Here is a 16,370-nt window from a genome sequence, read left to right on the forward strand (position 1 = left end):
TTCATCTCATCCAGTTTTCACACATCATAACGAGACATTTTATTAAAATCTTTTTTTTTCTTCTTCCTGGTCGGTTTACAATGTCTAAGCTACAAGTAAAATAAATATATAACAATGTTTTAGTAAAATACCTAAATCTATACTTTGCAAAATGTTATATTAATGAAGAAAAAAAAAATAAAATTCATGAAGTCCATAAAAAATATAAAGTCCGTCTTCTGAATGTGCTACAGTTATGTGATGCAAGACAAGTCCAAGATGGGGAAATGGCAGCCAAGATGGATGATATCCTTGAGAATGAGTGTGACAGAGCAGAGCTGGCCTCCGGGGGGCGCCCTTGTTTGCAGGAGGCCTGTAGTCCCATTAATACCAGGAGATACAGATGCTGTAAATCCACACAAACACTTCAGTCTAAAAGTTGAAATCCTTCATTATTTTTTTTGGAGGAGGCAAAACATGGAGAAACAAGGCCCGGCGTTACATTCACGCTAAAGATCTTTGTCTTGGTTTAATTCTTGGGTAAAGCTGAAATGACACAAATGGAATAAACATTAGAAAGACGCCATGGGGTTTACTCTAGATGAAGAAGAGCTCCGAGAGAACTACTCACCCCGAGCAGATTACGTGGGACGTATCCATCCTGCTCCTGCAAGCGGGCCCACCACCAGTCCGTCTCATTGTCGTCCTCCCTGTGCAGAACAGTCATACAGTCTCCTTCCTTCAGGGTCATCTCATCATCGTTTTCAGCTTCATAGTCCCATAAAGCGTAGATGACGCCCCGATTCATGATGCCCATCTTCTCCTGGACACCTGTGAACCCATGACACGCAATGTCAGTGCTACACTGCCCCCTATGTACAAGAATATAACTACTATAATACTGCCCCCTATGTACAAGAATATAACTACTATAATACTGCCCCTATGTACAAGAATATAACTACTATAATACTGCTCCTATATACAAGAACATAACTGCTATAATACTGCTCCCTATGTACAAGAATATAACTACTATAATACTGCCACTATGTACAAGAATATAACTACTATAATACTGCCCCTATGTACAAGAATATAACTACTATAATACTGCTCCTATGTACAAGAATATAACTACTATAATACTGCCCCTATGTACAAGAATATAACTACTATAATACTGCCCCTTATGTACAAGAATATAACCACTATAATACTGCTCCTATGTACAAGAATATAACTACTATAATACTGCTCCCTATGTACAAGAATATAACCACTATAATACTGCTCCTATGTACAAGAATATAACTACTATAATACTGCTCCCTATGTACAAGAATATAACCACTATAATACTGCTCCTATGTACAAGAATATAACCACTATAATACTGCTCCTATGTGCAAGAATATAACTACTATAATACTGCTCCTATGTACAAGAATATAACTACTATAATACTGCCACTATGTACAAGAATATAACTACTATAATACTGCCCCTATGTACAAGAATATAACTGCTATAATACTGCCCCCTATGTACAAGAATATAACGGGGGCATTTATGCATATAGCATTTATGCATACTTTATCGAAGTGCCATAATTTAGCAAAGTGCCCTGGCAGTTAGAAAATGGCATTGCTAATATTCATCTTTCTTCTCTTCTTACAGGTATATATTTTTCACTGCTTGTGTGATCTGTCCTGAAAACTGCATTATATCTCCATGCAATGCTCTGCAGCCTATCAATTTCTGGTATATATTTTTCACTGCTTGTGTGATCTGTCCTGAAAACTGCATTATATCTCCATGCAATGCTCTGCAGCCTATCAATTTCTGGTATATATTTTTCACTGCTTGTGTGATCTGTCCTGAAAACTGCATTATATCTCCATGCAATGCTCTGCAGCCTATCAATTTCTGGTATATATTTTTCACTGCTTGTGTGATCTGTCCTGAAAACTGCATTATATCTCCATGCAATGCTCTGCAGCCTATCAATTTCTGGTATATATTTTTCACTGCTTGTGTGATCTGTCCTGAAAACTGCATTATATCTCCATGCAATGCTCTGCAGCCTATCAATTTCTGGTATATATTTTTCACTGCTTGTGTGATCTGTCCTGAAAACTGCATTATATCTCCATGCAATGCTCTGCAGCCTATCAATTTCTGGTATATATTTTTCACTGCTTGTGTGATCTGTCCTGAAAACTGCATTATATCTCCATGCAATGCTCTGCAGCCTATCAATTTCTGGTATATATTTTTCACTGCTTGTGTGATCTGTCCTGAAAACTGCATTATATCTCCATGCAATGCTCTGCAGCCTATCAATTTCTGGTATATATTTTTCACTGCTTGTGTGATCTGTCCTGAAAACTGCATTATATCTCCATGCAATGCTCTGCAGCCTATCAATTTCTGGTATATATTTTTCACTGCTTGTGTGATCTGTCCTGAAAACTGCATTATATCTCCATGCAATGCTCTGCAGCCTATCAATTTCTGGTATATATTTTTCACTGCTTGTGTGATCTGTCCTGAAAACTGCATTATATTTCCATGCAATGCTCTGCAGCCTATCAATTTCTGGTATATATTTTTCACTGCTTGTGTGATCTGTCCTGAAAACTGCATTATATCTCCATGCAATGCTCTGCAGCCTATCAATTTCTGGTATATATTTTTCACTGCTTGTGTGATCTGTCCTGAAAACTGCATTATATCTCCATGCAATGCTCTGCAGCCTATCAATTTCTGGTATATATTTTTCACTCCTTGTGTGATCTGTCCTGAAAACTGCATTATATCTCCATGCAATGCTCTGCAGCCTATCAATTTCTGGTATATATTTTTCACTGCTTGTGTGATCTGTCCTGAAAACTGCATTATATCTCCATGCAATGCTCTGCAGCCTATCAATTTCTGGTATATATTTTTCACTGCTTGTGTGATCTGTCCTGAAAACTGCATTATATCTCCATGCAATGCTCTGCAGCCTATCAATTTCTGGTATATATTTTTCACTGCTTGTGTGATCTGTCCTGAAAACTGCATTATATCTCCATGCAATGCTCTGCAGCCTATCAATTTCTGGTATATATTTCTTCACTCCTCTAGCTTTTTTAGTCCATGATACTTAAAGGTCATCACACTTACTTTAAGAGTTTATGATCCATGCCGAGTTTACTAGTCTGTTTTTTTTTTTTTTTTTTTTTCCCCTGCACTTTATGGTCTCCTGTTGTCTTTTAAGCTAGTGATTGATTGTTAATGAGTTAAATCTGTGCAGATCTAAGCAGATACGTCCCTATATATTGAGACTTAGTTAAGGGGAGGCATTTATGCGGGGGCATTTATGCATATAGCATTTATGCATACTTTATTGAAGTGCCATAATTTAGCAAAGTGCCCTGGCAGTTAGAAAATGGCAGTTGGACAGGGCAGGAGACAGGTAAGACATGCAAGACAATTAAACAAACTTGCTTCCAGGTCATCTTTTTGGCAAACAGTATTCACCATTTGTATCTGTGCCATTTATACTCTGGTTGCTACAATCATCCACATTCACCGTTCTCCCACAAATGCGGCACACTTCATCCATATTAATCCCTCACTCCTCTCTTCTCCTATGTACAGTTGTCATGCTCTCTTCACAATGTTATACCACGCAGATCCATTCATTCCCACCATACAACGCAGGAAACGCTCTCACAAATCACTCAATCATCTGCTCACTCTCTGTATCTTCCTTCTATTAGTCGCAGGTGATATTTCTCCCAACCCAGGACCCTCCAGTAATAATAACACACTCTTTCCCTGTTACATTCAGAAACCCTGCTAATCTCATTAATATTCCCTGCATATCTTCTGTCTCATTCAACTGTGCCCTTTGGAATGCACGCTCAGCTTGTAATAAACTCTCTTACATCCATGACTTTTTCCTCTCTAATTCCCTCAACCTTCTGGCTCTCACTGAAACCTGGATCCAGCAGTCGGACACCACCACCGCTGCAGCTCTCTCCTATGGTGGCCTACATTTCTCTCATACCCCGCGACCTGACAACAGATCAGGTGGAGGTGTTGGTCTGCTTCTTTCAACAAAATGTACTTTTCAGGTTATCCCCCCTGTACCCTCCCTTATCTTCCCGTCCTTTGAGGCCCACACAGTCAGACTCTACCGGCCCTTCTCCCTGCGAGTGGCGGTTGTCTATCGCCCCCCAGGTCCCCTCCGTCAATTCCTGGATCACTTTGCTGCCTGGCTTACAAATTTTCTATCCTGCGACATCCCCACGATAATCATGAGAGACTTTAACATCCCAATTGGCGATCCTCTTTCCCCATCTGCCACGCATCTTTTATCATTAACCTCCTCCTTCGGCCTTTCACAGCTTGCTAATTCTCCTACACATGAGGACGGGAACACATTGGACCTGATCTTCTCCCGGCTTTGCTCAGTACATGACTTTACTAACTCTCCCCTTCCACTCTCTGACCATAATCTTCTTTCATTCTCTGTCAAGAACTGTGACTCTACTCAAGACACTCCCACCGTCCACACTTATAGAAATTTACGCGCCATTAACACCCAGAAATTTATAAAAAGGTTGCAATCATCATTGGCCCCAATCTCCTCCCTCTCATGTCCCGAATCTGCATTGAAGCATTATAACAAAATAATGCTATGCGCCCTGGATGAAGCCGCACCTCCTACACAAAGAACAATTCGGCATAGACGGCGACAACCCTGGCACACGCCTCAAACACGTCTTCTCCAGAGGTACTCCAGGTGCGCTGAACGGCTGTGGAGAAAATCAAATCTGCCCGAAGATTTCCTCCACTATAAATTTATGCTGAAAACATAACTCTGCCCTTCACCTCTCCAAACAAACCTACTTTAACAACCTCATCATCTCACTTTCCAATAATCCTAAACGACTCTTTGACACGTTTCATTCTCTCCTCAATCAAACAGCACAGGCCCCGACCACCGACCTCAGCGCTGACGATCTGGCTAACTATTTCAAAGAAAAAATTGACCATATCCGACAGGAAATTTTCTCCCAATCCCCAAATGTTATGCATGCTCCCCCCCACCACATTGTATCTTGCTCATTTTCGGACTTCGAACCAGTCACGGAAGATGAAGTGATCAGGCTCCTTGCATCTTCTCGCCCTACCACCTGCACCAGCGACCCTATTCCCTCACATCTCCTTCAGTCCCTTGCTCCAGCTGTCACCTCTCACCTAACTAAAATTTTCAACCTTTCCCTCTCATCTGGTATCTTTCCCTCTTCTTTTAAACACGCCAGCATACAACCATTACTTAAAAAACCATCCCTCGACCAGAACTGCACGGCCAACTACAGACCTGTTTCCAATCTTCCCTTTATCTCTAAACTCCTGGAACGCCTGGTCCACTCCCGTCTAATCCGCTATCTCTCAGACAACTCTCTTCTTGACCCTTTACAATCTGGTTTCCGCTTTTTACATTCTACTGAAACTGCCCTCACTAAAGTCTCTAATGATCTACTAACAGCTAAATCTAATGGTCACTGCTCCCAGCTGATTCTCCTGGATCTCTCTGCAGCATTTGACACTGTGGATCACCAGCTCCTCCTCACTATGCTCCGCACTATTGGCCTCAAGGACAGGGTTCTCTCCTGGTTCTCCTCTTATCTCTCTGACCGCTCCTTCTCTGTGTCTTTTGCCGGCTCCTCCTCCTCCCTACTTCCTCTTACTGTCGGGGTTCCTCAAGGATCAGTCCTAGGCCCCCTTCTTTTCTCCTTATACACCGCTCCTATTGGACAAACAATCAGTAGATTCGGTTTTCAGTACCATCTCTATGCTGATGACACCCAATTATACACCTCTGCTCCGGACATCACCCCTGCATTACTACAAAAGACCAGTGATTGTCTTTCTGCTGTGTCTAACATTATGTCCTCCCTCTACCTAAAACTGAATCTGTCAAAAACTGAACTACTCGTCTTTCCTCCCTCCATTAATCTACCTGTGCCCGATATTGCCATCTCCGTTTGTGGCTCAACCATTACTCCCCAGCTACAAGCCCGCTGTCTTGGGGTCATTTTTGATTCAGATCTTTCTTTCACTCCTCACATCAAATCACTCGCTCGTTCATGTCATCTACACCTCAAAAACATCTCAAGAATCAGGACTTTTCTCACCTTTGACTCGGCAAAAACTCTTACTGTCGCTCTTATTCATTCTCGTCTTGACTATTGCAACGCTCTACTAATCGGTCTCCCTCTTACTAAACTCTCCCCTCTCCAATCCGTCCTGAACGCAGCAGCCAGGATCATATTCCTCGCCAACCGCTACTCAGATGCCTCTTCCCTGTGCCAGTCATTGCATTGGTTGCCCATCCAATATAGAGTTCGTTTTAAACTTATCACGCGAACCCACAAAGCGCTCCATGCTTCAGTACCCCCCTACATCTCCTCCCTTGTCTCAGTCTACCACCCTACACGTGCCCTCCGTTCTGCAATTGACTTAAAACTAAAATCCTCCATAATCCGAACTTCCCACTCCCGTCTCCAAGATTTCTCGCGTGCTGCGCCAATTCTCTGGAATGCACTACCCAGGACAGTTCGATTAATTCCCAATACCCACAGTTTCAAGCGAACCCTAAAAACACATTTCTTTAGACTGGCGTATCACCTAAACACACTCTGTCCATCCCAGCTTTCCCCCATATTAAAATCTTCTTCAACTTCGGGTTCAAACCAACCATGCACATAAAAGCCTCTGTCAGGACTGCACACATACTGGCTGGCGACCAGTCCATGTATTATTTATCCTATTCAGTATATCAAGGCTGCATTATACAATATATGTACTTTTTACCTTTTGTGTCTCCCCCACTTCCTCATAGACTGTAAGCTCGCGAGCAGGGCCCTCACTCCGTTCGATATGAGATATGCTTATTCTGTATTGTCTGTATAAGTCCCCCCTAAAATTTGTAAAGTGCTGCGGAATATGTTGGCGCTATAAAAATAAACTATTATTATTATTATTATTATTATTATTATAACTGCTATAATACTGCCCCCTACGTACAAGAATATAACTACTATAATACTGCCCCCTATGTACAAGGATATAACTGCTATAATACTGCCCCTGTATAAGAATATAACTACTATAATACTGCCCCTATGTACAGGAATATAACTACTATAATACTGCCCCTATATACAAGAATATAACTACTATAATACTGCCCCTATGTACAAGAATATAACTACTATAATACTGCTCCCTATGTACAAGAATATAACTGCTATAATACTGCTCCTATGTACAAGAATATAACTACTATAATACAGCTCCAATGTACAAGAATATAACTGCTATAATACTGCTCCTATGTACAAGAATATAACTACTATAATACTGCCCCCTATGTACAAGAATATAACTACTATAATACTGCCCCCTATGTACAAGAATATAACTACTATAATAATGCTCCCTATGTACAAGAATATAACTACTATAATACTGCTCCTATGTGCAAGAATATAACTACTATAATACTGCCCCCTATGTACAAGAATATAACTACTATAATACCGCTCCTATGTACAAGAATATAACTACTATAATACCACTCCTATGTACAAGAATATAACTACTATAATACTGCCCCTATATACAAGAATATAACTACTATAATACTGTCCCTATGTACAAGAATATAACTACTATAATACTGCTCCCTATGTACAAGAATATAACTGCTATAATACTGCTCCTATGTACAAGAATATAACTACTATAATACAGCTCCTATGTACAAGAATATAACTGCTATAATACTGCTCCTATGTACAAGAATATAACTACTATAATACTGCCCCCTATGTACAAGAATATAACTGCTATAATACTGCTCCCTATGTACAAGAATATAACTACTATAATACTGCTCCTATGTGCAAGAATATAACTACTATAATACTGCCCCCTATGTACAAGAATATAACTACTATAATACCGCTCCTATGTACAAGAATATAACTACTATAATACCACTCCTATGTACAAGAATATAACTACTATAATACTGCTCCTATGTACAAGAATATAACTACTATAATACTGCTCCTATGTACAAGAATATAACTACTATAATACTGCCCCTATGTACAGGAATATATCTGCTATAATACTGCCCTCTATGTACAAGAATATAACTGCTATAATACTGCCCCCTATGTACAAGAATATAACTACTATAATACTGCCCCCTGTGTACAAGAATATAACTACTATAATACTGCTCCTATGTAGAAGAATATAACTACTATAATACTGCTCCTATGTGCAAGAATATAACTACTATAATACTGCCCCCTATGTACAAGAATATAACTACTATAATACCGCTCCTATGTACAAGAATATAACTACTATAATACCACTCCTATGTACAAGAATATAACTACTATAATACTGCTCCTATGTACAAGAATATAACTACTATAATACTGCTCCTATGTACAAGAATATAACTACTATAATACTGCCCCTATGTACAGGAATATATCTGCTATAATACTGCCCTCTATGTACAAGAATATAACTGCTATAATACTGCCCCCTATGTACAAGAATATAACTACTATAATACTGCCCCCTGTGTACAAGAATATAACTACTATAATACTGCTCCTATGTAGAAGAATATAACTACTATAATACTGCTACTATGTACAAGAATATAACTGCTATAATACTGCTCCTATGTACAGGAATATAACTACTATAATACTGCTCCTATGTACAGGAATATAACTACTATAATACAGCCCCCTATGTACAAGAATATAACTACTATAATACTGCCCCTATGTACAAGAATATAACTACTATAATACTGCTCCCTATGTACAAGAATATAACTACTATAATACTGCTTCTATGTACTAGAATATTACTACTATAATACTGCTCCTATGTACAGGAATATAACTACTATAATACTGCCTCCTATGTACAAGAATATAACTACTATAATGCTGCTCCCTATGTACAAGAATATAACTACTATAATACTGCCCCCTATGTACAAGAATATAACTACTATAATACTGCCCCTATGTACAAGAATATAACTACTATAATACTGCTCCTATGTACCAGAATATAACTACTATAATACTGCTCCTATGTACTAGAATATTACTACTATACTACTGCTCCTATGTACAGGAATATAACTACTATAATACTGCCCCCTATGTACAAGAATATAACTACTATAATACTGCCCCCTATGTACAAGAATATAACTACTATAATACTGCCCCTATGTACAAGAATATAAATGCTATAATACTGCTCCTATGTACCAGAATATAACTACTATAATAATGCTCCTATGTACAGGAATATAACTACTATAATAATGCTCCTATGTACAGGAATATAACTGCTATAATACTGCCCCCTGTGTACAAGAATATAACTACTATAAAACTGCTCCTATGTACAAGAATATAACTACTATAATACTGCTACTATGTACAAGAATATAACTGCTATAATACTGCCCTCTATGTACAAGAATATAAATGCTATAATACTGCTCCTATGTACAGGAATATAACTGCTATAATACTGCCCTCTATGTACAAGAATATAAATGCTATAATACTGCTCCTATGTACAAGAATATAACTACTATAATACAGCTCCTATGTACAAGAATATAACTGCTATAATACTGCTCCTATGTACAAGAATATAACTACTATAATACTGCCCCCTATGTACAAGAATATAACTGCTATAATACTGCTCCCTATGTACAAGAATATAACTACAATAATACTGCTCCTATGTGCAAGAATATAACTACTATAATACTGCTCCCTATGTACAAGAATATAACTACTATAATACCGCTCCTATGTACAAGAATATAACTACTATAATACCGCTCCTATGTACAAGAATATAACAACTATAATACTGCTCCTATGTACAAGAATATAACTACTATAATACTGCTCCTATGTACAAGAATATAACTACTATAATACTGCCCCATATACAAGAATATAACTACTATAATACTGCTCCTATGTACAAGAATATAACTACTATAATACTGCTCCCTATGTACAAGAATATAACTACTATAATACTGCCCCTATGTACAGGAATATAGCTGCTATAATACTGCCCTCTATGTACAAGAATATAAATGCTATAATACTGCTCCCTATGTACAAGAATATAACTGCTATAATACGGCCCTCTATGTACAAGAATATAACTGCTATAATACTGCCCCCTATGTACAAGAATATAACTACTATAATACTGCCCCCTGTGTACAAGAATATAACTGCTATAATACTGCTCCTATGTAGAAGAATATAACTGCTATAATACTGCTCCTATGTACAGGAATATAACTACTATAATACTGCTCCTATGTACAGGAATATAACTACTATAATACTACTCCTATGTACAAGAATATAACTACTATAATACTGCCCCCTATGTACAAGAATATAACTACTATAATACTGCCCCTATGTACAAGAATATAAATGCTATAATACTGCCCCTATGTACAAGAATATAGCTACTATAATACTGCTCCCTATGTACAAGAATATAACTACTATAATACTGCTCCTATGTACTAGAATATTACTACTATAATACTGCTCCTATGTACAGGAATATAACTACTATAATACTGCCTCCTATGTACAAGAATATAACTACTATAATACTGCTCCTATGTACCAGAATATAACTACTATAATACTGCTCCTATGTACAGGAATATAACTACTATAATACTGCCTCCTATGTACAAGAATATAACTACTATAATACTGCCCCCTATGTACAAGAATATAACTACTATAATACTGCCCCCTATGTACAAGAATATAAATGCTATAATACTGCCCCTATGTACAAGAATATAAATGCTATAATACTGCTCCTATGTACCAGAATATAACTACTATAATACTGCTCCTATGTACAGGAATATAACTGCTATAATACTGCCCCCTGTGTACAAGAATATAACTACTATAAAACTGCTCCTATGTACAAGAATATAACTACTATAATACTGCCCCTATGTACAGGAATATATCTGCTATAATACTGCTCCTATGTGCAAGAATATAACTACTATAATACTGCCCCCTATGTACAAGAATATAACTACTATAATACCGCTCCTATGTACAAGAATATAACTACTATAATACCGCTCCTATGTACAAGAATATAACTACTATAATACTGCTCCTATGTACAAGAATATAACTACTATAATACTGCTCCTATGTACAAGAATATAACTACTATAATACTGCCCCATATACAAGAATATAACTACTATAATACTGCTCCTATGTACAAGAATATAACTACTATAATACTGCTCCCTATGTACAAGAATATAACTACTATAATACTGCCCCTATGTACAGGAATATATCTGCTATAATACTGCCCCCTATGTACAAGAATATAAATGCTATAATACTGCTCCCTATGTACAAGAATATAACTGCTATAATACTGCTCCTATGTACAGGAATATAACTACTATAATACTGCTCCTATGTACATGAATATAACTACTATAATACAGCCCCCTATGTACAAGAATATAACTATTATAATACTGCTCCTATGTACTAGAATATTACTACTATAATACTGCTCCTATGTACAGGAATATAACTACTATAATACTGCCCCCTATGTACAAGAATATAACTACTATAATACTGCCCCCTATGTACAAGAATATAACTACTATAATACTGCCCCTATGTACAAGAATATAAATGCTATAATACTGCTCCTATGTACCAGAATATAACTACTATAATAATGCTCCTATGTACAGGAATATAACTACTATAATAATGCTCCTATGTACAGGAATATAACTGCTATAATACTGCCCCCTGTGTACAAGAATATAACTACTATAAAACTGCTCCTATGTACAAGAATATAACTACTATAATACTGCTACTATGTACAAGAATATAACTGCTATAATACTGCTCCTATGTACAGGAATATAACTGCTATAATACTGCCCTCTATGTACAAGAATATAAATGCTATAATACTGCTCCTATGTACAGGAATATAACTGCTATAATACTGCCCTCTATGTACAAGAATATAAATGCTATAATACTGCTCCCTATGTACAAGAATATAACTACTATAATACTGCTCCTATGTACAAGAATATAACTGGTATAATACTGCCCCCTATGTATAAGAATATAACTGCTATAATACTGCCCCCTATGTACAAGGATATAACTGCTATAATACTGCCCCTGTATAAGAATATAACTACTATAATACTGCCCCTATGTACAGGAATATAACTACTATAATACTGCTCCTATGTACAAGAATATAACTACTATAATACTGCCCCTATGTACAAGAATATAACTACTATAATACTGCCCCTATGTACAAGAATATAACTACTATAATACTGCTCCCTATGTACAAGAATATAACTGCTATAATACTGCTCCTATGTACAAGAATATAACTACTATAATACAGCTCCTATGTACAAGAATATAACTGCTATAATACTGCTCCTATGTACAAGAATATAACTACTATAATACTGCCCCCTATGTACAAGAATATAACTGCTATAATACTGCTCCCTATGCACAAGAATATAACTACTATAATACTGCTCCTATGTGCAAGAATATAACTACTATAATACTGCCCCCTATGTACAAGAATATAACTACTATAATACCGCTCCTATGTACAAGAATATAACTACTATAATACCGCTCCTATGTACAAGAATATAACTACTATAATACTGCTCCTATGTACAAGAATATAACTACTATAATACTGCCCCATATACAAGAATATAACTACTATAATACTGCTCCTATGTACAAGAATATAACTACTATAATACTGCTCCCTATGTACAAGAATATAACTACTATAATACTGCCCCTATGTACAGGAATATATCTGCTATAATACTGCCCTCTATGTACAAGAATATAACTGCTATAATACTGCCCTCTATGTACAAGAATATAACTGCTATAATACTGCCCCCTATGTACAAGAATATAACTACTATAATACTGCCCCCTGTGTACAAGAATATAACTGCTATAATACTGCTCCTATGTAGAAGAATATAACTGCTATAATACTGCTCCTATGTACAGGAATATAACTGCTATAATACTGCTCCTATGTACAAGTATATTACTACTATAATACTGCTCCTATGTACAGGAATATAACTACTATAATACTGCCTCCTATGTACAAGAATATAACTACTATAATACTGCCCCCTATGTACAAGAATATAACTACTATAATGCTGCTCCCTATGTACAAGAATATAACTACTATAATACTGCCCCCTATGTACAAGAATATAACTACTATAATACTGCCCCTATGTACAAGAATATAACTACTATAATACTGCTCCTATGTACCAGAATATAACTACTATAATACTGCTCCTATGTACTAGAATATTACTACTATAATACTGCTCCTATGTACAAGAATATAACTACTATAATACTGCCCCTATGTAAAAGAGTATAACTACTATAATACTGCTCCTATGTGCAAGAATATAACTACTATAATACTGCCCCCTATGTGCAAGAATATAACTACTATAATACTGCCCCCTATGTGCAAGAATATAACTACTATAATACTGCCCTCTATGTACAAGAATATAACTACTATAATACTGCTCCCTATGTACAAGAATATAACTACTATAATACTGCTCCCTATGTACAAGAATATAACTACTATAATACTGCCCCCTATGTACAAGAATATAACTACTATAATAATGTTCCTATGCACAAGAATATAACTACTATAATACTGCCCCTATGTACAAGAATATAACTACTGCAATACTGCTCCTATGTATAAGAAAATAACTACTGCAATACTGCTCCTATGTACAAGAATATACCTACTATAATACTGCCCCCTATGTACAAGAATATACCTACTATAATACTGCTCCTATGTACAAGAATATACCTACTATAATACTGCTCCTATGTACAAGAATATACCTACTATAATACTGCCCCCTATGTACAAGAATATACCTACTATAATACTGCCCCCTATGTACAAGAATATACCTACTATAATACTGCCCCCTATGTACAAGAATATACCTACTATAATACTGCTCCCTATGTACAAGAATATACCTACTATAATACTGCTCCTATGTACAAGAATATAACTACTATAATACTGCCCCCTATGTACAAGAATATACCTACTATAATACTGCCCCCTATGTACAAGAATATAACTACTGCAATACTGCTCCTATGTATAAGAAAATAACTACTGCAATACTGCTCCTATGTACAAGAATATACCTACTATAATACTGCCCCCTATGTACAAGAATATACCTACTATAATACTGCTCCTATGTACAAGAATATACCTACTATAATACTGCCCCCTATGTACAAGAATATACCTACTATAATACTGCCCCCTATGTACAAGAATATACCTACTATAATACTGCCCCCTATGTACAAGAATATACCTACTATAATACTGCCCCCTATGTACAAGAATATACCTACTATAATACTGCTCCCTATGTACAAGAATATACCTACTATAATACTGCTCCTATGTACAAGAATATACCTACTATAATACTGCCCCCTATGTACAAGAATATACCTACTATAATACTGCCCCCTATGTACAAGAATATACTTACTATAATACTGCCCCCTATGTACAAGAATATACCTACTATAATACTGCTCCCTATGTACAAGAATATAACTACTATAATACTGCTCCTATGTACAAGAATATAACTACTATAATACTGCTCCTATGTACAAGAATATAACTACTATAGTACTGCTCCTATGTACAAGAATATAACTACTATAGTACTGCTCCTATGTACAAGAATATAACTACTATAATACAGCTCCTATGTACAAGAATATAACTACTATAATACTGCCCCCTATGTACAAGAATATAACTACTATAATACTGCCCCCTATGTACAAGAATATAACTACTATAATACTGCCCCCTATGTACAAGAATATAACTACTATAATACTGCCCCCTATGTACAAGAATATAACTACTATAATACTGCTCCTATGTACAAGACTATAACTACTATAGTACTGCTCCTATGTACAAGACTATAACTACTATAATACTGCTCCTATGTACAAGAATATAACTACTATAATACTGCCCCCTATGTACAAGAATATAACTACTATAATACTGCCCCCTATGTACAAGAATATACCTACTATAATACTGCCCCCTATGTACAAGAATATACCTACTATAATACTGCTCCTATGTACAAGAATATAACTACTATAATACTGCCCCCTATGTACAAGAATATAACTACTATAATACTGCCCCTATGTACAAGAATATAACTACTATAATACTGCTCCTATGTACAAGAATATAACTACTATAATACTGCTCCCATGTACAAGAATATACCTACTACAATACTGCTCCTATGTACAAGAATATACCTACTACAATACTGCTCCTATGTACAAGAATATAACTACTATAATACTGCCCCCTATGTACAAGAATATAACTACTATAATACTGCTCCTATGTACAAGAATATAACTCCTATAATACTGCCCCCTATGTACAAGAATATAACTGCTATAATACTGCCCCCTATGAACAAGAATATAACTACTATAATACTGCCCCCTATGTACAAGAATATACGTACTATAATACTGCTCCTATGTACAAGAATATAACTGCTATAATACTGCTCCTATGTACAAGAATATAACTACTATAATACTGCTCCTTATGTACAAGAATATAACTACTATAATACTGCTCCTTATGTACAAGAATATAACTACTATAATACTGCTCATATGTGCAAGAATATAACTACTATAATACTGCCCCCTATGTACAAGAATATAACTACTATAATACCGCTCCTATGTACAAGAATATAACTACTATAATACTGCTCCCTATGTACAAGAATATAACTACTATAATACTGCTCCCTATGTACAAGAATATAACTACTATAATACTACTCCTATGTGCAAGAATATAACTACTATAATACTGCCCCCTATGTACAAGAATATAACTACTATAATACCGCTCCTATGTACAAGAATATAACTGCTATAATACTGCTCCTATGTACAAGAATATAACTACTATAATACAGCTCCCTATGTACAAGAATATAACTACTATAATACTGCTCC

At 36.2% G+C, this 16,370-nt stretch overlaps 1 protein-coding gene across 4 annotated transcripts in view; it reads right to left on the reverse strand.

Annotated features, from left to right (window-relative positions):
- The window catches only part of TP53BP2 (tumor protein p53 binding protein 2), a 59,271-nt gene continuing 42,901 nt past the window's right edge, over window positions 1-16,370 (reverse strand). For all 4 annotated transcript variants that reach the window (XM_073671851.1, XM_073671852.1, XM_073671850.1 and 1 more), the window contains 2 exons: window positions 611-810; window positions 1-525 (listed from right to left, as the gene is read on the reverse strand). In XM_073671851.1, the coding sequence (XP_073527952.1) occupies window positions 484-525; window positions 611-810 (242 nt within the window). In that variant the 3' untranslated portion in view covers window positions 1-483. The remainder of the gene's footprint in view (window positions 526-610; window positions 811-16,370) is intronic.

This window comes from Phyllobates terribilis, unplaced genomic scaffold (genome assembly GCF_046119375.1).
Source record: "Phyllobates terribilis strain yellow unplaced genomic scaffold, ASM4611937v1 Scaffold_3__8_contigs__length_932513732, whole genome shotgun sequence".
Taxonomy (NCBI): domain Eukaryota; kingdom Metazoa; phylum Chordata; class Amphibia; order Anura; family Dendrobatidae; genus Phyllobates; species Phyllobates terribilis.